Source organism: Doryrhamphus excisus, chromosome 12, assembly GCF_030265055.1.
Source record: "Doryrhamphus excisus isolate RoL2022-K1 chromosome 12, RoL_Dexc_1.0, whole genome shotgun sequence".
In the NCBI taxonomy this organism is placed as follows: Eukaryota; Metazoa; Chordata; class Actinopteri; order Syngnathiformes; family Syngnathidae; genus Doryrhamphus; species Doryrhamphus excisus.
Genome location: NC_080477.1, coordinates 360,250 through 383,981, shown reverse-complemented (window position 1 = coordinate 383,981; position 23,732 = coordinate 360,250). Strand labels below are relative to the sequence as shown.

The following is a 23,732-nucleotide window of genomic DNA, read 5'->3' as shown; positions in this document are numbered from 1 at the left end:
GTATTGTACCGTCCACAAAACATGGCTGTGCCCTTGGCTCGGTCTCCCCCTTTGTGGCCAACATGTACATGGAAGAAAGAAGCCAGGGACATAAATAGCCAAACTCCACATTTTAAAAGTCTTCGCTCCAATTTTATTTGCATATGAAATGGCAATGGTCATTTATTTAAGGTGTTCACCCAATAAACATTTTCCAATAACATTCAACTCATTTGTTAAATTAAAAACCTGGAAAAAAAACTTTAGTGCTGAAAAGTGCAAAAATACATTAGCCAAAAAGCTAGTGCACGTGCATAACAACCCTCACAAGTGTACACACACACACACACACACACACACACACACACACACAAACACACATTACGTGAAGGGAATATCAATTTAAAGCCGACAGTGGCGCAAAAACAACCATTTTCAAATATCTAACTCTTTTTCAGCTTTTAAAATACTTCAAGTTGACAAAAATGTTCAAGTTTTGGCATCGGAACTAAAAAAAGAGAAGTTTCAGAGTTACTATAAATGGAACTTAAAAAAAGCTCAAAGATGGACGTCTCAACCACACTTGACTTTGGCACCCTTTGTCAAGGTCACCCAACGTTTCCAGTATCTCCATCGTGTCCGTATGAGCCAGCGTGAGGTCAGACAGGGGTCTTGTCCAGTCCCAGGGCCTGGACCACGTCCACGCTGAGGCCGCTCTTCAGAGTCCTCCTCACTGAAACACCAACACATGTTGGCATGGAAACCAAGCTAAACACACCAGGCAACAGGCTAAACATCTGTTAGCACACATGCTAACACGAGTAAACATGCATGTAATCAATGTCGAAATGTTTGGTTTCTAGTCATGGTGGACCGAGTCCATGTCCTGATGACACTAGACTGTCGGGGGTGTCCTCGTGCTGGCGTGCAGGACGAGAGTCTAAGATGTGGCTAATCTGATCCGCTAGACGGTTCAGTCTTGTGGCCAAAGCCAGATGGACTTGATAGCGGGTGTTGTCAAATAAAACAGCAGTACGGCGGACTCAGAACCTCCGAGAAGAATAAAGCACCAAGCTACACGCCGTGCAGCAGCCATGACGGTTCTTATCTCGCCAAGACGGATTACCGTCGTCGGTGTTTTGGACACAGCAATGCTGCTGCTGCTGCTGATGATGATGATGATGATGATGATGATGATGACCTTCATGGAAAAACCAGAAGGACACTTACTGGATTTCCTGTTCAGACGGGAGCGTTTGCGAGTTTTGGGACTGGGAACTCTGGCTGAGGGGTTCCGGGTCACCGACTTGACGAGTCGGTCCATGATTTCGTCTGTGGGGTCGTTCTGGGAGACGCTTTCGGCGTCCTGAGGCACCGACATGGGAGATGGACTCAGCCTGCCGAGACCTGCAGAGTCCAAACAAAATGTCATGTCCTCCACAAGTCATGGCTGCTCAGTTTAGTAAGACGATCTTCTAAAAGGTCTCATTTTTACATCGGAGGTGAGGCCATTTTGTCTTATCGCTAACACCTTGGTGATGTTAACACCTCATGAATATTCAAATTCATCTTTCAAAAGGGGGCGAGGCTTACTGCGGACAGCTCGGGAGCGCCTGACGCCCCGCTGCTCCTGGTTCAGGACGCTGCTGGTCAGCAGGTGAGTCATGCTCTCATGCTCCGCTTCCATGCTGGGATCCGCCTCCATGGGGGCAGGGCTGTCAGAAGGGGGCACCGCCCCAGAAAACTTCTCCGTCTGCGAGCAGAGAAAAACCATGACGTCACCAGACCGCGCCCGCCCTCCTGCTTGTGCTCGCCCAGGGGGGCTTCACCTCGGTGATCATCTTGCCACGCGTCTTGGTTCTTTCTCGGTGGGCGGCCCGTTTGCGTTTGAGCGTGAGCACCCTCTCTCGCGTGGTTCGGTACTCCAGCGAAAACTCGCTGATGATGCGGCAGAAGTCCGTCACTTTGGTGTCCCGCACCGAGGAGGACGGCTGACCCAGAAACAGCAGGAAGGAGTGGAACCTGTGGCGGAGAACCTGGTTACCGTATCACTTAGAAATGATCTGTTCCAATGTCAAACTATGACCACTAGCATGTCCTGGCTACCTGTTGATGACTCTCCTGTGGACAACCTTGAGGATGACGATCCTCTGCGTGCAGTCCTTCAGGAAGTCGGCCATCTTGTTCTTCAGCAATGTCTTTGTCTCGTGTTTGGACACCACCTTCAAGTTCTCCCACGACGCCTTGCAGCGCCTCTCCAGCTGGACCAGGTTCTCGGAGAGAAGCTCAAAGTCCACCTGAGGAGAAAAGAACCACACTAAATAACCCGACCCGACTGCGGGTTTGGGGTCACTACGCGGGACGTGGGCAGACCTTGGCAGAGCGCGTTATGGCAGGGATCTCCGAGTAGACGTCGGAGGACTGCGGGTCGTTGTCAGTGATGAGAGTGCACGTGTGATGCAGCAGAGACTGTCTGTGGACCGTGTCCTTCACCTCCACCACCTTCTCCAGGTACGACAGCTCGAACCCTTTCGCCTGCAAACACAAAGACAAGACGCACACTCAGTGGAGCTGCGAGTTCCAAGTGGTCTCGGAGTCCCAGCGTGCTCACGTTGGAGCTGTTGAGGAAGTTTCCGATGGCCAGAAGTGTGGCCAGGATTTTCTTGAAGGTCCGATTGGAGGCCAGCTGCTCCATGCCCAGCTTCAGGTCAAAGAGCGGCTCTGCGATCTCCTGCGGGGGATGACACGGATGTCACTTGAGAACACTCAAGAAGCTTCCCAATCCCGTGTGCGTGCGTGCGTGCGTGACCTTCTCCAGAGACTCGTAGTTGAGTTTGAAGGACCAAAGCTGCAGGCGGGGGGTCAAGGCACTGATGGAGGCCAGGCAGAAGAGGAACTGTTCTGCTGTCCCTAGAGGAACGTCCGGATGGGCCAGCTGGGCTTCCTGGATCTTCTGCTTCTCCTCGTCTGTGGGCGTCATGGTCAGGATCTTCTGCTCGACACACGGGAGACAAATTGGACTTTTTTGTGATCCATTTGCGGACATGGGGGGGGGGGGGGGGGGTGGTCCTGGGGCGGGGCGTACCTCAATTCCCTCCTTGCTGATGGCAAACTCGTCAAAGTTGAGGATGGCGGTCTTGATGACGTGGACGGCGGGAAGGACGGTCATACCGATGTTGATGGCGTTGCTGCGCTTTGGATCCAGGACCAGGATCTCAGACTTCTTGGTCTCGGCCGCTTTCTGCGCACAGTAGTCAAATGAGCTTCGGTTTCCATGGCAACCACTGACATCACACTGGGGTTACCTTGGCGACCGGCAGCTCTTTGGCTTTGGACTCAAACAGATGCTCCAGCCGGACAGTGTCCACTTGCACCTTGTCCAAAGATGCCCACACCGTCCCGCGGCCAAAGCGACACCGTTTGGGCCCGTCGGCCTGCTTCAGCTCCCTCCAGAACAACTTCACCGTTTTCTTCTTCCTCGGGAAGGTTGCTGCTGCTGCCGCTTGGGAGGACGGAGGCAAAGGAGGGGCGCCAGGTAGAGGAGGAGGCGGAGGCGGCGCCGAACCGCCAGGGGGAAGCGGTGGAGGAGGTGGGGGCACTGAACCACCAGGAGGAGGCGGAGGAGGAGGGGGCGGTGGAGGTGCAAGTCCACCAGGGGGCGGGGGCGGGGGAGGAGGACCACCCAACAGAAGCGGCGCAGAGGAGGAGGAGTCGTTGGTGTCCATGTCCAACACGTCAATGTCTTCCTCATCCAAGAGGTCAGAGAAGTCCAGATCTTTGATGCGCAGGGTGGCGCTGCTCGGCTGGAGCTGGTCCCAAGCATCGGCGGGCCCCCCGGCACCCAGGGGCATCATCTGGGTGGTCTCCAGGCGGTGTGCGTGGCTCTCGGCGTCGATGCTACTCTGCTGCCGCACGTAGCGATTCTACACGGACACAACATGATAGACATATTGGACCCGCCCCCATCACCAGTATGACCAGTAGGGGGGGAGACATTCGCAAACACGTGCACTGGTTCCAGAAGTCACATGACACGTTGTGATGTTCATCATTCTGACCTTCTGCTCTTCTGCCAGGCGGGCCAGAGCCACCTGGGCGGAACCTTCCAGTCCTTCAAGCTCCGCCCTACGGGAGGCACTGGGCTCGCTGGGGCTGACCGCCTCCACCGAGCGCGCTCGGAGGCTGGAGAGGCGCTCCAACACCCGGCCCCGCCCCCCAACACCGCCATCAGCTGAGGAGGAAGACTGGGATATATTTAAAGGGGTCAAAGATGCATTGGTGTGTTTGAATCATCTCACCAGGCAAGACGTCCCCACGCTCAAGACCATCGTCTGGGGCAGCGGTCGGGCTGGGCGGGGCTTGGTCCGAGGCCTTGGAGAAGAGCATGTCCAGCATGAACTTCTTGTCATTGGACAGCGTGCTGCACTGTCTCTGCACGGCACCTGCAAAGGTCAAACATCAGCTGGAGTTGGCCAACTGACGGCGCTCGTGGGCGACTGCGCTCACCTGCGCCATGCGGGGCGGGAGCGGATGTCACACCTGTGTACAAATACACACAGACGTATCGTCAAGTACTTCTCATCTTGTCACCATCTCGCCGTATTTATTGTAAAAATGTAAAGATCTACCATTAGTAGGAAGTCCTCCGTCACTGTCCTCTACCGGCTGCGGGTTCGGGGTGATGACATCATCAGACGAGGACAGCTTGGAGGGGCTCAGGTGTTTACTCCGCCTCTTCTTCTCCCACTGGGTGGCGGCCAGACTGCGCAGGAAGTTGTCTCTGTGGGGAGGCGGGGGGTGGGGCGGTTTTTAAAAGGCAGAAATCAGGCAGGCGGGTCGGCGGACCTGACGCCGCTGCCATGACGACTTCATCTGATTCATGACTCCTCCCACATCCCATGTTCGCATTCAACTTGCCGTCATCACCATGACAACAAATGACACAAAAAAAAAGTCTATTCATTGGTGGAGGTGTGCACATCACCTGATTGGTCCATTTTCAATCAACATTGTATACAAACCCAAATCAGCTCCAGCAATTAGACACCACCCGGCCATGCCCAAGGCTGCTCCTCACCACCACCAGCAGCAGCAACATGACAGAACAACACACACACACACACACACACACACACGCCAGAGGGGACAATCACCACGTTATGGAGTCCAAAGCCATGTTGTCCATTAGGTCTCACAACAACACACAAACACGCATGACACACACATGCACACCAAAGGGGGTATTACCACAAAAGTGGCTCAACAAAACCCAAGTTCCCCAAACAAATTACAACTGGTACGTCAACAGTGGTCGCCGACGTTGTGCTCAGGGCGCCTCCACATAAAAGGGGGCTTGTGATGTCATATCGTTTTACTTCCACTCAAAAGCCAAGCGATGGCGGCCATTGTATGTTACGCAAGATGAGCAAGTCATCATCATGGAGCGTTATGAGCACTTGAGTGAGGGATGACAGCTGGCAGAATAATGCCGAGCGTGGAAATGTGCAAATTAACACTGATGATCATACTCATTATACATACTAGTCTTTTCATTTCAAATCAACGCTCAACATTACATTGACATTTATCCATCTAAAACTTCAATCAATTGCATCAACAACTGGAACGTCTATATTTGTACTGCTCTAAATGACCACCAGGTGGCAGTTTTTCCCAAGTGCTTTGTTGCAGCAAATCATTTCATATAAGAAGACTAATTAAGATTAATTGCCAACTCCAAATTGTCCATGGGTACACTACCGCTCAAAAGTTTGGGATCACTTGCAAATGTCTTTGTTTTCAAAAGAAAAATACATTTTCATGCATTTCATAAACATTTTTTTCCATTTCCCAAACAATGAAAATGAATGAGATGATTTTGAAAGAAGGATGTAGATTTTTGCGTAGAGGCCTACTATCAACAACTGTCAGTCCTCTGCATCAATCTCCTGGTATGGCTGCTAATCCAAGTTCATCATTTTATAAGTCTAACAGATGATTAGAAAAGCCATCTAAAAATCTAAACTAAAACCAAAATTAAATAAATATCTAATATATAACAAGACAAATATGTGAGAGTGTAGTTTTAGACAGGTGGTCACCTGGTAGATGCACTAAATAGTAGCCGTCCAACACCAGTGTCAGTATCAACATGGAAGCGGCCACTTCAGGATCCTGGACTTCATGGCAGGACTGCCAAGAAAAAGCCGTATCTCAGACTGGCCAATAAAATTTCCCAGTGATCCCAAACCTTTGAGCGGTAGTGTATATCCCGCCCCTCGCCTCAAATGGCCAATGATGGATGGAAGAAGACGGGCTGAGTACTCATGCAAGGAGTGCTGTGACACAACATTGTCCGGGTTAACGTTTGAGTTTGCATTTTTGCTGAAAAAGCAAATGTAGCGTATCCCCCGAATTGAAAATCTATATCTCTTTTTATCAGCGAACGCTAGTGGATCAGTGTGATGTCATCACCGAATGAGTTAGACCAGGGGTCGGGAACCTTTTTGGCTAAGAGAGCCATGAAGGCCAGATATTTTAAAATGTGTATCTGTGAGAGCCATATACATTTTTTTAAACATTGAATGCAATAAAATGTGTGCATTTTTATGTAAGACCAACAGTTTTAGATATAATGGGCTCTAATTACGTAGACCAGGCACACTACCCCACGCCAATGGGGTGTGGCCAGCACACTTTCGTGAGCAGTGCAGTGTCTAATAATAAATCAAATACTTGCTGCCATTAATGCAACTTCTGCTGCTGCATGGTTTTGCACCGTACTCAGTATATTTCATTCTTTTGGCCATCTTTGCCAGAAGGCTTGGTTCTGCAGCTTTAGCTAGGTGACTATTTGACTAAAGGAGGAAAGTTTACATTTACATCTCAATGACCGAGGTAGACTACCGCATTACCCAGTAATAATCGAGTTTTGGTGTTTGACCTGGAAAATATCATTAGGAAAGATGGATATGGTTGGCCGTATTGCAGTAGAAAATAGATGGACTGATTAAAATGCATTTTTAATATTTTTAACAGTGATTTCTGTGATGGTTTACTTTAAAATGTTAGCAAAAATACATTTTTATTGTGGTAAGAAATGCTTGAGAGCCAGATACAGTCATCAAAAGAGCCCTACCTGGCTCCCGAGCCATAGGTTCCCTACCTCTGAGTTAGACAGTGGACCAGCTTTCCGATAGCCGGGACCAGGTTATGAGTTGAGCCTAAATTACCATGGTGATACCGTATACCTGCTTTAAAAGAAAGCTACCTTGGTTGAACAGGCATGCCCAGCTTTACACTCTACCAGCTTCGCAGTATACCCCCAATGACCACGTCCTTTATTGGGTCTCAGAGCAGGAACCACACACACACACACACACACACACACACACACAAGCATCAGGGCCTGGCACGATGCGCTCACCAGCTCCCAGCTCCCAGCATGCATTGCTATGCTGCTCTACTTACTCAAACTTCCTCAGAACGGGTTTGTCCGCATTTATGTTACAGTCTTCTGGGCTGCAGAGACACACACACGCACGCACGCACACACACACACACACACACACTCCTACTGGTCACTTCCTAGTCACACTCCAAAGAACGCCCATTAGTGGGTCATGAGTGGGTGTAGAAACATTGTTGAACACCGTCTCAGCAATAAGGCCCACCCCAGCCTTACAGTAGTTTGTACATCACCAGGCCAGATTCTGCAATACCACCACCAAGCGACACACAGACAAACACTTGACCGGCAGTTTGATGCCATGCACAAACAGGAATCAATGTGGGGGCCACTCAGGACAGAAAAGTGGACCGGGTTGGCGTGTACTCACCACTGGAACATGTCATCCTCGCTGGGGGGGGGCGGGAGGGAGGAGCCACAGAGAGAAAGAGGTTGAACAAGAGGAAGCAGGCCAATATGGCGGGTACCAAGTCAACCTTGCGTGTATGAAATCAGCTAAGCTGCAACCTACTTGAAGGTCATCTTGGTGGCGTTCTGATGATCCCAACATTTGTCCGCGCTGGAGGATGACGAGCTGGGGACGAAGACAAGGACAAGGACAGTATGAGCGTACAAAGTTGCCACACTCGGATTAGCGATCACGCCATCTTTCCTGCAACAGGCCCCGCCCCACGGGGTGGCTTCATGCCCGTGCATGCGACAGACCTGCAGGAGGTGGACGGGTCCTCACAAATGGAGCTGGATTTGGAGAAGAGCCTCGACCTCCTGCTCAGACCCAAAGCGGACATGTGGTGGCTGAGGAAAGAGCGACTCCTGGTGGCCGACAGACGCCACAGCAAGGAAAGAGTGACAGGACGGAGTGGGGGGGGGGGGCACCATTGTCAGAAACACAGCGAGAGAATGAAGACCACCACCAAAGGGAAGGAGTCAAGAGATAACTTACGGACTGGACGGCGTCTTCGGCTCGTGCGCCGCCATCACGGTGTCGTTCGAGTCGCCATTGGGGGGCAGAGGTGACCCTCTCAGGGACCCGGAGGGACTGGAGGCGGGGCTGCTGGGTTCCGAGGTGAACGGGGAAAGCGAGAGAGGGCTGCTGGTGGCGGTGAGGGCGGCCGGAGGAATGGGGGAAGTGCAGGGGGAGGAGCTCGCAGAAGACGCCGGGTCAGGAATGTTTTGACTGGACGAGCGACGACTACGACGACCTTCCTGTTCGCTGGCAGCCGTCTTTCGCCGCTCTTTACGCAGGTGAGGGGACGGGTCATTCACGTCGCCGTCCTCGAACCTCAACGCTGTCTGCGCACACACGTATGTAGATGTCCACGTTTTGTTCAAGAAGCGGCGTCAAGCGGCGCCGGTGATGGCGACGGCGACGGCGCGCCATTGTTACCTCGTAGATGGCAAACTGCGCTTTCAGGTCGGGCTCAGCGGCCATGTTGCTCATGTGTTTGTGGACCACGGCCTCCATGGCCAGCTGCTCCAGACAGTCGGTGACGTCGTAGAAGGAGTCCTGGTCCGGGAGCGCCACCAGCGTCTTGTTGATGAGTGTCATGGCGAAGACCAGCAGCTCGGTGTCGGCGCCGTTTCTCTCGTGCAGGACGTCCATCATGTACGACCATGGCTTCACACCTGACACGCGCGCACACACACACACACACACACAATGGAACCCTAAATAAGGACGTGTGCTCATGGATTGTGTCAAATCCCAATTCCTGATACACCTGCGTGCGTGCGTGCGTGCGTGCGTACCTCGCCGTTCGTCCACGGTGTTGACAGCATCGATGAGCAAAGGACTGTTGGATTCCGAATACTCCACGAACACGATGAGCAGCTTCAGGGACGTTTTGACCAGCAGTCGAGACTGGAGACAAGTTCATAGGTCAGGGATTGTCCACCAGGGGGCAGCAAATCTTTCACATTTATTTACAAGTAGGTTCCTGCTAGGAACTAAAGAAATGGCTGTCGTGTTTCCCAAACGCTTTTAGGAAAACACCGGAGCAGTCACATGACTGACCTGACTTCCTGTCAAGGTGTAGAGCCACTGAACCGTCTCGCTGTGGTCGATCACGCCGTTCATGCCGTCCACAAACAACATGATCTGACTGAGCGCTGAGGACGGCCACACAAACACGGAGAGGATGATGAAGGATGATGCACGGCAGGTTGCCGTGGTAACCTCGCACCTCACCTCTGAGGATGTAGTTCTGGTAGTTGTGGTCTGCCTCCGCCCCGACTTTAACGAAACACGTCAAACCTTCGGACGCCACAAACTCAGGAACCAGGTCCTTATCATCCTGCACAAGGTCACGTGGCGTCACGTAAAAGTGGGCGGCGGCGAGGCGAAGGCGTCGCTGGTATGCTTACCTGGAAGAGCTGTTTGAGCGAGAAGAGCGAGCGGCGCAGCTCAGGGCCGTGACAGTTGTAGAGCTTCTCTAAAAGACACCGGGACGTGGGAAGGTTGTTAGCACAGAAACACGACGCAAGCTAACCTCACAGAGGAGCCAAGTGACAATGATTGACAGCTTTGGCCCTCCAGCTGGAGCCTACACAGGTAAAACCTAACCTTCCCGATCTGAAACTGAGGAACTCAGTGCTGTTAGGGATTGAATAAGCAATCCAATAGGACCAATACGTCTGGTTGGGTTGGGAATGGGAATGGGAATGGTTTCATTTCATTTGAACATGCATCAGATTCCAATGGAGTGCATCCCATAATCAGTTCCCAGTTCCACATGTCCAAAAGGAGTAGGAAGAAGCAAAGCTTATTAAATCCTACCCCTCCATCTGGTACTTTTACAATCACTAACTCTTACATTTGTTGACTTCCTGCTTTCCTAATATAGTTTAAGGTTTTATTTTGAAATTATTTTTATTATTATTATTATTTAAAAATGTATTATGAATTATAAAAAAAAAAAAAAAAATTAAAATAACAAAAATTAAATTACATTTTTTATTATTATTTTAAATGTTTTTTTATTCTTTGTCCCATACGGAAGTACTCTGTGATATGATCATCCAATGCCATAATGTGTACCATAGTGCGTGTCAATATAGTGATATATATAGCACATCATGACTGGTTCAAGACTCTTCATCCTTGTATTTAGCAAACATCAACTGCTTGTATTGTTTCTTGAATTGGCTCATCGTTGTGCATTGTTTGATTTCCTTACTCAATCCATTCCATAGTTTGATTCCACATACTGAAATGCTATGGCTAGCATAACGTAGTCCTAGCATAGAAGTGTTTCAAATGTACTTCTTCCCTGAGATCATATTTCTCCTCTCTTGTAGAGAAGTATTGGATGACATTTTTAGCTCATTGCTTATTTTTAGCCTTATGCATTATTTTAGCTGTTTGAAGATGAACTATATCAGCAAGTTGAAGTATTTGTCATTTTAGTTTAAACTAATGTTATTAGTCTGCAGCCAAAATAAGGGAATTGGCGTCACTGTTCCCATCCATTGTATATTGACCTCTATTAGATTACTTTAAGCGTCTTTAAAATGTACAAAATGTATCAAAGTGGCCTCCCCCGTCGCAATTTTTCCTTCCTAGCACAACAATTGACAATCCCGAGAGTCAGAAAGAAGTATGCGGCCTCTAGAGCCTTTTCCATCCGGGCCCCAACGTGATGGAATGTGATGGAATGCTCTACCTGTTCAAATTAGAGCTGCTACCTCAGTAGAAATGTTCAAGTCCAGAATTAAGACTCATTTCTAAACTTTAGCGTTTAGTTCAAAATATTCCCTGCCTGTTTTGACTGCCGCTCTCTCTCTCTTTTGAGTTTTTCCTAGCCCTGATGGGGGTTCAGATCAGGGATGTGGTCTATTGTCTATCATCTACTGGATCTACTGTATCTACTGTATCTACTGCTTGTTAAGCCCTTTGAGGCTCTTTTGTGATTAAGGGCTATACAAATAAATTTGACTTGACGGAAAAATCCCCCCCCAGGCTTACTCATGTTGCGTCCCTTAATCCTTGCTTGCAAAAGACACACACACACCACACACACACACCACACACACACACACACACACGTCACAAGAACACCAACATGCAGCTGTGACCAAGTCATCAATGTGACACATAACTTCCACACTGGTGTGATGACACCAACACAGCTTCTTGCATGTGTGTGTGTGTGTGTGTGTGTGTGTGTGTGTGTGTCACAGCACACACACACACACACAAAGTGGAATTGGTCGTGCAGAGACAGGAAGTGGTGCAGATAAAGTTAGCCTGGTATTTCCTGTTAGTGCCAAAGGAGGGAAGAAAAAGAATAAACACGTTTGGAACTTAATGACGGCAAGAAAAGAAACCCCAGTTGTTCTACTTTAAAATAGGATTCATCAAGTCCTACATGCAAGTCCACATGGACTGGAAGCGTGTCTTTTACACACACACACACACACACACACACACACACACGCCACTATTTACCCAGGATGGCGTGGACTCGCACGGACAGTTGTGTCCTCAGGACCAAGATGGGCTTCCTCCCTTTCCTGTCAACACACACATCGTGAAGTTAGGGCGGGCGATGATGCAATATGACCCAGAATGTGAGCACTGGGATCTAGAATGTTCTTTAGCGTCTGCGTGTGCTGATCCAAGTTCTAAAAATGTCACATGACACCCGTGTGCCAGGATGAGGGCATGGAAATGTGGAAACGGGGGAAGGGGGTGCTGGAGCTGTGACAGGAAGCCGAGAAAGAAGGAACGTTTGTTTCCCAGCTAAAAAAGGAAGTCAGCACATTTTGTCTGTGACGTCATGGCATGACGCGCACACGCACGCAGTGGCGCGGAACATTCCGGAATATCATTTCATGGGACTTTTCAATGTTCTGATGGGCGTTTCTGACCCCGCTTGCTGGAAGATGCGTACGTGCGGACAAAGTGACGCAAGGACAGACAGAAAAAAAGACAAAGAAAAAGCAAACCGTTGCTAGTGGGAGGAGCTTTTCAAACATAAACGGGTCACATGACTCCTTACGCCACATCTTGGTAGAAGTTGTCCAGCTCGTCTCTCTGCTCCGACAGCGAGGCGTCCAAGTCCAAGTAGTTCCCGTGTGGGGATACCTGCAACGTGCACTCCTCCAGCTGCAACGTGCACGTGCACACACACACACACACACACAGATAGGCGTTAAAACAACATTGCACAGCTTCAATGCACACACACACACACACACGCCGCCGCCATCTACATCAGTAGTCGTCATCTGTCCATCATACTATTCCGTCGCCCTTCCCAGAATGCTTTGAGGCTCCTCCCACACACAAACCCCAAAACACACACAGGTGACAGCGGCCCAGTGGGTGGCGCCATGGTGCCAGTCATTATGTGTGACACTACTGGTCCTTCCACATTCTTCAGCACAGGTGCTTCCACACCCTTTCACAATAAAAGTCTTGGTGTTTCACCACAAAGGCGGCCATCTTGGCGGCACGCGGCCCATTCACAAACAAACCAACCGAGCGCGGGGGTTCCTCCGAGCGGACGCCGTGGTGACAATGAATGTCCTTCCTGTCTTTGGGAAGTTCTTATCAACAGTCTGCTGCTCTTCCCGGCCTCCGTCCCCTTTCCTTCTCCAAAACTACAGGGAAGTCGGGAACATTCCGAGAATGAAACAAGTCTCCTCATGAAGCGTCCTATCAGCAGCGCCCGTCCTGGCCTCAGGCAGCAGGGGTGCATGATGGGAAGGGTGGGCGTGCGGCGTGGGCCAGTCACTCCAGACGCCCCCGGGAAGCCCGAATCTCGCCGCCATGGAACGAACATGCCATGCGTTAGGACGAATGACGTCTCCTTTAACATGCACACGTCAGCAACACTGAACGTCTGCAAACGGGAAGCTAGCATGCGTGAACTAGCTTGTATGAATATCAGCACACATGCTAATTGGAAGGAGGCCATGACGTCATGAAGTGACTACTAGGTCATGCCTCACACACACAGACTCCTATTTAATATAATAACTTAGAACTTAACCGGAGGAATGCTGATAAAGACTGATAAAGTGTGTCTTTGAATGTAGCAATTAGCACAGCAACACAAAAAGAAGCCGACGAGCCGATTTAGGACTTCGGCTGAACTCTGAACTTAAACCGCCTGACGACCAGACGACTTCTTAAACGGACTTTTGAATTGGGTCACCTGTTTGTTGACGTCACTACCGGTCTCACCTTGAGCGGCGCGTCCAGCAGCTTGTGGATCGTCGGAACCACCTCACTCAGCGGCAGGTTCTCCTCCACGTCCACCGTAGGAGGTCTGCGAGGTTCGGGAAAGTTCGTACAGATGAAAGGATCCGAGTCCAGCAGGAACTGGACCCGGCAGGTCACAAAAGCCATGTCTAAGCCCAAAAAAGTGTCTCTGATGGTCAACTCGACCGGACCGGACCGGCCTTTGATGACTTAAATGACTCGCAGCTCGTCTTTCTTAGGTTTCAAGTTGTGAAGACGTCTTATATATGCGCATTAGTTTCCGCTTGAGCCCTCCAAAATAAAACCATTCGCCGTCTAACACAAGCCCAGAGTTTCCGGTGGCTTTAGACAACAATGCAGTTGCAGGATATCCGTACCTGTTACGCGCTTCAAATATGTTTAAAGGAATCTTCATGTTAATATTGCTCTTATTGAGTTTCCTTAAAAAAACAACCAAGAACCACATTGTCATTTTGCCAATGAAAATCAACCCATTTCTTTCTTTTCCTCTTTCATGTTTGACTTATTTTGAAGGCAACCGGATTGTTGACTCCGTTTCCTGCTCCCACAAGGCGCGACAGGTGAAGCGCAAGAATATGACGTCATCAAGGTGTGCGAAAGGGTTGTGTGAGATGTAATGGAAGCGCACCCCCTGGTGGCTAAAGCAGGAATGACATCCCAAGAACATTCGGACCAATCAAGGACTGGAATCAAGATGGCGATCACAACGGAAGGTGGTTGAGAACAATCAGGTAAAGGTCCTGTTGGACCTCCAGATCCAGACTGACATAGCGATGGTGGGCAAACATCAGAAGACAGGGGTGGTGCTGGATGTGGCCATCCCGAATGGTCGCAACTTCAGGAAAAAGGAACAGGAAAAGCTGAAGGAAGAAAGTCCGACAAGAGAGGGAACAGCTAAACTGGCTTGAAGGAGGTACCACGTGGCTGGATGAGAGACCTTTGACCCTAAACAGGAAACGCTGAAGAAAATGATTGAACGGAAAGGACCATATTCTTTTTGTCCAGCAGGGGGTGACATTACTCCAAAGTCTGAACTTGAACTTAAAGTCTCACACGCACACGCACACACACGCGCACAGCTCCGCAGTAGACGATGCATCTCACAAAACATTTTATGCCTTTAAAATAAAATCTTATTTTTTTAATCATGTTTATCATTGTTGTTTACTTTTAGGTCAAAGGTCGCAAGTGACAATGATGGCTGCCACCGAGGAAGCAAACACCTTGATGCCAACCTTGATGTCAGTGATGACCTTTGACCCGGGCCATCAGCCGTACTGGAAGGCGATGGCCAGTCAGGTGACGACCGTGAGCCAATCAGACGGCAGAGGCAGCTTGAGTTTGCTGACTCATCAACAAGACGACGACATTTGCCTCCATTTTTGTGCCAGCAACGAGGCAGGCAGACAGACAAGGAGGCGGACGTGTGTGTTGCTCAAAGGTCCCTAGGCGCACATTAAACAAACACGCACACACAGAAGTCTGAAGTATTGAACTTTACAGAGCAGCAGTCACATGACCAATATATCACCTCCTCGTCTCAGCGCCTCCTTCTCCTGCTGTCCTCCTGTCCATGTCGTACCCATGATCGGACCTGTTGACCTTCTGACCCTGTGACCTTGCACAAGGAGGGCAGCCCGTGTGCAAAGTCGTCAGCGTGCTATCAGAGGACAAACAAGGGCGATAGAGCACACGGGAGCACAAAGAGAAGCCCCGCCCCGTCCCCTTTGGAGCCAATCAGGAGGGTTAATATTGACACAAGCGCCTGTTGACTCCCATTAATGATTGTCAAGCTTTTATTGTGAAGGGGCTCCGGTGACACGTGACAGGAAGTTGACTGCTTCATGCTGATGTCCAAGAAGAGCTGATCAGGTCAAGACCAGGTCACATGAACGTGGTTCTGGGCTCAGGTCTGTCCAATGTGGGCCTACAGTGAGGCCAGGCGACGAGACTTTTGTCTAAGTCGGACAGTGGAACCTTGGTTAGCGTCAATTCATCTGTAACCAAAACGGATGCAAACCAAATACCAAAAACCCATACCAGGAAATATTGTAAACATATTTTTACATAGATTTTTTTTACACATTTGGCATACACAAAACAATCTGAAATGCATGTAAATACATAAAATATTATTATAAAATATATTATTTTTACCTTCATTGAAGATGTGATTCTTAACAACTGTCCCCAAAGACACGATGTGTCTGCCAGATCAACTACCGCCATCTTCCTGCTTTGATTATAGTGTTTCTCAGCGCAATACTAGAAGCTAAAATGGAGTACTATAAATGTAACTTTAAATGTTCCTTTAGCCCTTTTATTCAGCATTTAGACAATGTCAAACGAAACATACAACTGTTTTGTGTTAATATATATTTGCATAACTTCTGGTTGACATTTAGTTTCCAAGCTAATATAATGCTAAAAAGGCAAGAAGCTTTCTGATTCTGAAGGATTCTTCCAACGGAAAAACACGCTAACCGTGGTTCCGCTGTTCACTGCTTCATGTTGCCGCTGAAAATATTGAGAAGCGTAGTCACACACGTTGTCGGCCACCAGCTTTTATTTCATTTTTGTGTCTGACAAATGTCTTTAGCCATTTCATATTTGCGTGGTGAAAATGAGCACAGAATCAACATATTGCTAATGAGCAAACGGAGCAATTGAACCAGAAACGCCACTAAATGACGACCACCTTGAATGAGTCAAAAAGAGGCTTACATTTTTTTTTATTGAAAAAAAAAAAATCTTCGAGCAAGCCATAGTCGCGAGGGCGCCCACAACACAGGAAGCCCCACCCACTTTCTGGCGAGGATACAATCATTGTCATCCTTCCATTTTGGGACAATCATGGCGGCGGTGACTTCCTGTGATATACTGTATACACAACAGTAACGTCAGCCGACTATGGGCCAGCAGTGGGTCAGGGGGTGATGCCAATCATCCAGAAAGGGGGGGGTGGGGTCAGTGGACGACCCTGAGGTTGTGACCAAGACACGCAACCCTTTCCTCCAGTGAATGAATTTTTGTCGGTTGGCGTGAACTGGCAGCCATACCCTCGGGACCCCGAATGAAGAATGGGCTCAGCAATGATCTGTTATTGTTATTACATGCTAACAAACATACAGTACACAGCAACTACAAAGTCCATAGGAAAAAAAATAGCGCTCACTGATCCTTTGAACAGTTAACACGCCCCCCACTCTTATAAAGTCAGCACAATATGGACGCCAATCAGATACCCGAGTGACAAACTAAATGCAGAAATGTCCTCAATGACTGACCACACGGTGGCGCCGTGTTATCTGATAAGAAAATCCAATGCACCCAACGTTTGTTGATAGAGATCACAAAAAGTATCAGCAATCGTTAAAAAGTCACCTTTCAATTCAGTAAATAAATAAGATGAACAGGATTTGACTGTTTTGGTCCCACAACGCTAATTAGCCGGCGGCTAACTAGCTTTTAATTCATTCTGTAATCATGCTGCTGCGGGGACCGCCGTTACGCGCCAGCTAACCCAAAGTAGCTAGAAAAAAAGAAAAAAAAAAGAACATACGATGTCAGGGGAACATGCTTAGAAACGTCAATATGCTAATAAACAACATGAGCTGTGGTTTTCAACATGCTAATAAACAAATAACGTTTGAACACGTGCTAATAAACTCGGCGCAGGTGGTAAACAATGGTACGAAACATCGAGCAACAGCCATGCTAACAAACACGGGAAGTAGAAGACAAGATGGTTTCGAGTGTCAGGTGACGCCTGCGTCCAATCACACAGCGGCGTCGTTTAAAAAACAAAGTCCATCTTGCCAAGACTGGTTTGGAAAAGGTGTACAAATACTCAGGTGAGGCCCCGCCCGCCTGCTCCAGCGTCTCATCCTATTGGACGAGTCAGTGACACGTGACTGGCCATTGTCAGCATTCCATGGATGTCACGTGACTGTACGAGTCAAAAGGGGGGGAGGGCGATGCCGGTCCAATCAAAGTGTCTCATTGGGCGCCGTTGGGGGCGGGGCTAGTGTCATCCGGGGCAGAGGCGGGGGGCTGGACGTTGTCAGCCAGGTTGTGGGCGTGTTCCAAGAAGAGGTCTTTGAGCACGCTCAGTTCCTTGCTGAGCAGCTTGATCTTGGCCTCCAGACGCTCGTTCTCCTCCTTGAGCTGGTTGACGCGCTGCTGCGTGTCCATGGCCTTCTGCTTGCTGCGCATGCGACTCTTCTTCACCGCCAGGTTGTTGCGCTCGCGCCGCTGACGGTACTCCTCGCTGTCCTTGTCCGCCGACGCCTTCTTCATCTTGCTGGGCGCGGCCGCCTTGCCACCTGCGGATGACGGGTGAGCGGGGACGAGCTGGGGGACCTGCTGCAGCAACGCGGTGGCGGCGGCGTGGGCCTGACTCTGGATGACGCTCACGCCGTTGTGGTCTGATGATGTGGCTTTCGGCTGCGACGGCCGGCTCATTTGGATAGGCGCTGACCCGAGTGCCTTTTCGTATCCTAGTGCCAACAGGAAGTGGAAGATGGCGCCTGCGAGACGACGAGACATGATGTAAACAAAGGAAACGCTCGGTGCATGGAACCGTTCCACGCTGATAATATGTATATTTAGAAATATACATATATTTATGTATCTTCAAATATGTTCTTCTTGGATTTAAACTCCGCCCACTACAAGCTTTAATTAGCTTTAAGTGTTGCTAGTCAATTAGCATGTGTGCCGTGATTGGTCGGTGCGTTGCCATGCAGCCAGCCGGTAGTGCGCAAGCGTCACAGTTCCGGGCGGAAACCAGGAGCGCCGACGCTTGCCTGGTGTTGCATCATCACCACCGCCGCCACCACCATCATCATCATCATCATCGAGTGTCTTTGTGCCCAAGTGGGGGAACTCCATGTTCACTTTTAAGGTGACTTCAACAATTGGCGACTTCTAATAGAAAACAGCATAAGCATACTAACACGGCTAACAAGTCAAAAGTGATCGTGTCAAATTGCTTCGTTTTAAATTCTGCCCCCTTCGTCAAACTTTTGGTTGGTGTTAAACCGAGATTTAAAAAACTGACATTAAATCCCCCTCCTCTTTACTTGATCCACGACACTAAAACGCGAAGGAAGCTTTGTTTGTTCTGTGTTGACGCTGACGACTTAGCTAGTTAGCATTGCCGCTAGCGGCGAATTCCACGGCTAACACTGTTATTTGAACGCCCGCAACGCTTCAAAGATAACTTACCTTGACGAGGCGACACAATGGAGAAGTGGCGGTCGGAAGTGACGACGTGGAGGCAAAAGTTAGTACTTTAATTCCGTCTGTCGAAGCTCCTGGTGTTTTTGTTTGGAATATGGAGGGGAGCCGATTGCGAAATCTCTTTTGCCATGTACGGCAATTTCCTAGACGAGCCAATCAGGTGACGCGACCACAAGACGGAGCGTCACATCTACCAATCACAATTGAAGACACCACACATGACGCAATTCAGAATATGATTGACTTGTTATGGACCCAATGGGCGAGCAGTGTGTTCCTGCTGCCTCAGTGTATGTAATGAACTGACACATGCATGACCTCATCAACGCTGATAGAAAACACTGATTTATTACTTTATTACTTGAAAACAAACTGTTTAACATTTCAACCTAAGAAATAGATTCCTTTATTCGTGTGCGGGACCTTCTTATTGCTTTATTATTAACACGTATGAACATGTAACTTTACATTAATGGCAACAACTGAAGAACCTGCTGGGTCACATGACGACATGGTCTGTCATGCCGCATTATATTAATAATAATAATAAGTAGAAGAACCATAAGTAGCAACATGGACGTGAACAAGGTGTGACAAGATAAAACATGTTTGGTATTTGTTGCTAGCGTAAAGGGGCGGGGTCTGCCTGTCAGCTGACTGCACAGGTGAGTTGATAATTATCACATACTGTATATGTCAATTACTGGATGATTCTGGGACGCGTTAAGTTATTAATGCCTGCCATAATAAAATAAAGACAATTTAATTGTCAAATGTCCATGTGTGATGTTAATCAGCAGGCAACTGAGTTAGCGAGTGAATATGAATGCCAGTGAATGGATGAATAATAGAGTATGAAAGTATGAAAATCTCATCATCAAAGTCATCAGACTAAAGTACAAGTCAAGTCATAGATGTCAAAAGTCCAAGTTGAGTCTTTGGTCATACTGTATTGTCAAGTCGAGTCAAAAGTCATCACCATCACACCTCATGGTGAATGAATAGAAATGTGAGTGAGTGAATAATTAGGGTTAGCCCTAACGCTAACCCTAACCTTAACCCTAACCCTAACGCTAACCCTAACCCTATTGATAGAACTAGTCAAGTGAGTGAATGAATCCAATGAATAAAATAGCAGTGAATGAACGAACTGTGAAGGAGTGAAAGCAAATGAAAGTGAGTGAATGAATAGCATGTACTGTGAATGAACGAATGAATATGACTACCAGTGAACGAATGACTAAAACAGTCCGAGGAAGTCATGAGGCCACGTCAGTCATTTCCACAGTCATCCACAAGAGGGCGCTGCAGGCCAGCTAACTGGCTCCCATGTCAACATACGCGACCTCCGACCTGCATGTCGATATACATGACCTATGACCTCTGACATGTATGTTGCCATGCCTCGTTGTTTTTTTCCGACCACGTTTATTTATCCGTATGACGTCACTGCACGCCTTCTGCGGAGTTTGTGTTGCATGACATGTTTTTAAAGACAAAATGCAAATGTTAGCTGTGGTGTGAGCGCCAGGATGAAGACCAGAGGTCAAAGGTCGTGTCTCGACCCCCCACCCCCACCCCCAGTCGCTGCACAAGGTTCATGCAAAGGGGCGGGCCCCGACGAGCGAGTGGAACCCTGCCCCCCCCCGCTCTACCCCAACCCTCTCCGCCCGCCCGGCGCTATAAAAGAGCACTTTGACAGCTCCCCCCCTCACTCGGCGCACAGTCCCACGCGGAGCAGGTCCAGTACGGGTCCCCGGAGCTGGTCGCCATGCAGGACGCGCAGGTCTAGCCGTCATGGAGCTATCCAACCTGTACGAGGCGGCGCCGCACGGCCGGCTCCCGGCGAGCCAGCACGCCCCCTCGGCAGACCCGGGCGGGGACATCGGGGACACGGAGACGTCCATGGACCTCAGCGCCTACATCGACACTTCCGCTTTGAACGACGAATTCCTGGCCGACTTGTTCCAGAACACTTCCCGCCACGACAGGCTCCGCTTCGTGAACGGCGACTACGAGCACGCGCCCTCGCACTTGTACGCCGCGGAGACCAAGCTGGAACCCTTTTATGAGCACGCGCCTGCGCGTGTTCGCCCCGTGGCCATCAAGCAGGAGCCTCGCGACGAGGACGCGCTGCCACCCGCCTACCTGCACCACTACCCCCCCGCGCCGCCTCCGCACCTGCAGTACCAGGTGGCGCACTGCGCGCAGACCGCCGTGCACCTCCAACATCCGGGGCAGCCCACCCCGCCGCCCACCCCGGCGCCCAGCCCGCACCACCTCCCGCACGTGCAAGGCCACGCACAGCATCAGCAGCAAAGGGTGGGCGGGAAGCCCAAAAAGCACATGGACAAGAACAGTCCCGAGTACCGCCTGCGGCGCGAACGCAACAACGTCGCCGTGCGCAAGAGCCGCGACAAGGCCAAGCTCCGCAACATGGAGACCCAGCAAAAGGTTCTGGAACTGAGCAGCGACAACGAGCGGCTGCGGCGCCGCGTGGACCACCTGAGCCGTGAACTGGACGCCCTGAGGGGCATCTTCAGGCAGCACCCCCCGGACGGAAGCCGCTGAGGCGGCTGGCGGTCTGAGTGATGTTCTCGCCATCGCCGCCGTGGGCAGCAATGACCCGAAGCCGTGCCTCCGTGCTATGCAACACTCAATGCCTTCTGGTCCCGTGACCTTTCACCTCGTGCCCCCCCCCCCCGTGTTGACGTGAGCTCATGAACACGTGAATCACCCAGAAAGGACGTTTTCTACGTGTGTTGACAGTATATCACATGTGTATAAATGTATATGATATATATGAATAAAGACGCTTTTTACACGCTTGTCTCCTCACTGGCTGGCTGGACTTGGACTCGGACTCGGACTCGGGACTAGACCGACTGGATGGTGTCATCACGTCGTGGCGGGGGAGCGCCCTCTGAAAAGAGGAAGTAGACGCTGGCGTCCCAGCAGGCAGCGGGGCTGACCGTGACTCAACAGGGAGGTTATGTTCATGCAGTGACATTTGGGGCTCGCATGAGTCCATGTATCTGTTACCATGGCGACCCAAAGACGCACACGACTTGTGACAGGCGAACAAGCACCGCCTCGCTGCTCAGGCGGCACCACCGTGAGGTCGGCCATGTTCCCAATGTGACTGACCGTGTGTGTGTGTGTGTGTGTGTGTGTGTGTGTGCGCTCAAACACAAGTGAAGGTTCTGCTTGGCGGTTCCTCGTCTTCCGAGCCAAACACAACACTGGATCACATCTCAAGGAATTCTCCTCGCATCCGTCATGTCGCAGCGCCGGCGGCCAAGTTGGCGCTGATCCCACGCCGCAGTCAATCTGACAAAGTCAACACGGAGAAGTGGATGGCGTGCTCAGTAAACATTGATAAGGGCTGCCGTGCACGCTGTGTGCACCATGACTTGTGAGCCCTGTCAGGTGCAACACCCTCCCACCCCGCCCCCGCCCCCGCCCCCACCCCCGACCAACAACCCCCAACCCCCCCACGCTGACCTCCGTGATGACCTCAGAGCAAAGCAGGAAGTGCTAGTATCTAGCAGCAGTTAGCTTTAACTGATACTGTATGTTGGTCCATGGAGTTAAACATGATAGTACTAGAACTAGATACACTATAGTACCTACATAGATGTAAAGCAACTAGATGTACTAGTATAGTACCTACATAGATGTAAAGCAACTAGATACACTATAGTACCTACATAGATGTAAAGCAACTAGATACACTATAGTACCTACATAGATGTATAGCAACTAGATGCACTATAGTACCTACATAGATGTAAAGCAACTAGATGCACTATAGTACCTACATAGATGTAAAGCAACTAGATGCACTATAGTACCTACATAGATGTAAAGCAACTAGATGTACTATAGTACCTACATAGATGTAAAGCAACTAGATACACTATAGTACCTACGTAGATGTAAAGCAACTAGATGTACTATAGTACCTACATAGATGTAAAGCAACTAGATGTACTATAGTACCTACATAGATGTAAAGCAACTAGATGCACTATAGTAGTACCTACGTAGATGTAAAGCAACTAGATGTACTATAGTACCTACATAGATGTAAAGCAACTAGATGTACTATTGTACCTACATAGATGTAAAGCAACTAGATGCACTATAGTACCTACATAGATGTAAAGCAACTAGATGTACTATAGTACCTACATAGATGTAAAGCAACTAGATGTACTATAGTACCTACATAGATGTAAAGCAACTAGATGCAGTATAGTACCTACATAGATGTAAAGCAACTAGATGCAGTATAGTACCTACATAGATGTAAAGCAACTAGATGCAGTGTAGTACCTACATAGATGTAAAGCAACTAGATGCACTATAGTACCTACATAGATGTAAAGCAACTAGATGCACTATAGTACCTACATAGATGTAAAGCAACTAGATGCACTATAGTACCTACATAGATGTAAAGCAACTAGATGTACTAGTATAGTACCTACATAGATGTAAAGCAACTAGATACAGTGTAGTACCTACATAGATGTAAAGCAACTAGATGCAGTATAGTACCTACATAGATGTAAAGCAACTAGATGCAGTGTAGTACCTACATAGATGTAAAGCAACTAGATGCACTATAGTACCTACATAGATGTAAAGCAACTAGATACACTATAGTACCTACATAGATGTAAAGCAACTAGATGTACTATAGTACCTACATAGATGTAAAGCAACTAGATACACTATAGTACCTACATAGATGTAAAGCAACTAGATGCACTGTAGTACCTACATAGATGTAAAGCAACTAGATGC

At 49.2% G+C, this 23,732-nt stretch overlaps 3 protein-coding genes across 3 annotated transcripts; 1 reads left to right on the top strand and 2 right to left on the bottom strand.

The window, feature by feature from the left end:
• Positions 1–91: 91 nt before the first annotated feature.
• Positions 92–13,937, bottom strand: fhod1 (formin homology 2 domain containing 1). The gene is made up of 27 exons (XM_058088379.1): positions 13,638–13,937; positions 12,448–12,554; positions 11,895–11,959; positions 9,812–9,879; positions 9,636–9,741; positions 9,462–9,556; positions 9,197–9,308; positions 8,835–9,073; positions 8,391–8,740; positions 8,153–8,260; positions 7,959–8,021; positions 7,818–7,838; positions 7,450–7,500; positions 4,608–4,759; positions 4,486–4,518; positions 4,278–4,421; positions 4,038–4,210; positions 3,285–3,902; positions 3,065–3,220; positions 2,789–2,971; positions 2,591–2,710; positions 2,353–2,514; positions 2,086–2,276; positions 1,809–2,001; positions 1,573–1,732; positions 1,210–1,386; positions 92–712 (listed from the first exon to the last, which is right to left on the bottom strand). Exons 1-27 carry the CDS (start codon positions 13,800–13,802, stop codon positions 639–641), a joined length of 4,086 nt encoding a protein of 1,361 aa, XP_057944362.1. The 5' UTR covers positions 13,803–13,937; the 3' UTR covers positions 92–638.
• Positions 13,938–16,296: 2,359 nt separating this feature from the next.
• Positions 16,297–19,069, bottom strand: cebpg (CCAAT enhancer binding protein gamma). Its single transcript, XM_058088426.1, has 2 exons — positions 18,906–19,069; positions 16,297–18,205 (listed from the first exon to the last, which is right to left on the bottom strand). The coding sequence occupies exon 2, from the start codon at positions 18,138–18,140 to the stop codon at positions 17,676–17,678; it is 465 nt and encodes a 154-aa protein (XP_057944409.1). The 5' UTR covers positions 18,141–18,205; positions 18,906–19,069; the 3' UTR covers positions 16,297–17,675.
• A 1,578-nt stretch (positions 19,070–20,647) lies between these two features.
• Positions 20,648–21,730, top strand: cebpa (CCAAT enhancer binding protein alpha). The gene has a single exon (XM_058088416.1). The coding sequence runs from the start codon at positions 20,718–20,720 to the stop codon at positions 21,489–21,491; it is 774 nt and encodes a 257-aa protein (XP_057944399.1). The 5' UTR covers positions 20,648–20,717; the 3' UTR covers positions 21,492–21,730.
• The last annotated feature ends 2,002 nt before the right edge of the window (positions 21,731–23,732 follow it).

Bases quoted from the DNA above. Each gene is read 5' to 3' on its own strand.
- cebpg (XM_058088426.1), bottom strand. From the start codon at position 18,140: ATGAGCCGGCCGTCGCAGCCGAAAGCCACATCATCAGACCACAACGGC.
- fhod1 (XM_058088379.1), bottom strand. From the start codon at position 13,802: ATGGCTTTTGTGACCTGCCGGGTCCAGTTCCTGCTGGACTCGGATCCT. The intron at 4,519-4,607 runs GTAGATCTTTAC...ATTTGTACACAG, and splicing joins CGGAGGACTTCCTACTAATG to GTGTGACATCCGCTCCCGCC. The intron at 713-1,209 runs GTAAGTGTCCTT...TTGGTGTTTCAG, and splicing joins CCGTCTGAACAGGAAATCCA to TGAGGAGGACTCTGAAGAGC.
- cebpa (XM_058088416.1), top strand. From the start codon at position 20,718: ATGGAGCTATCCAACCTGTACGAGGCGGCGCCGCACGGCCGGCTCCCG.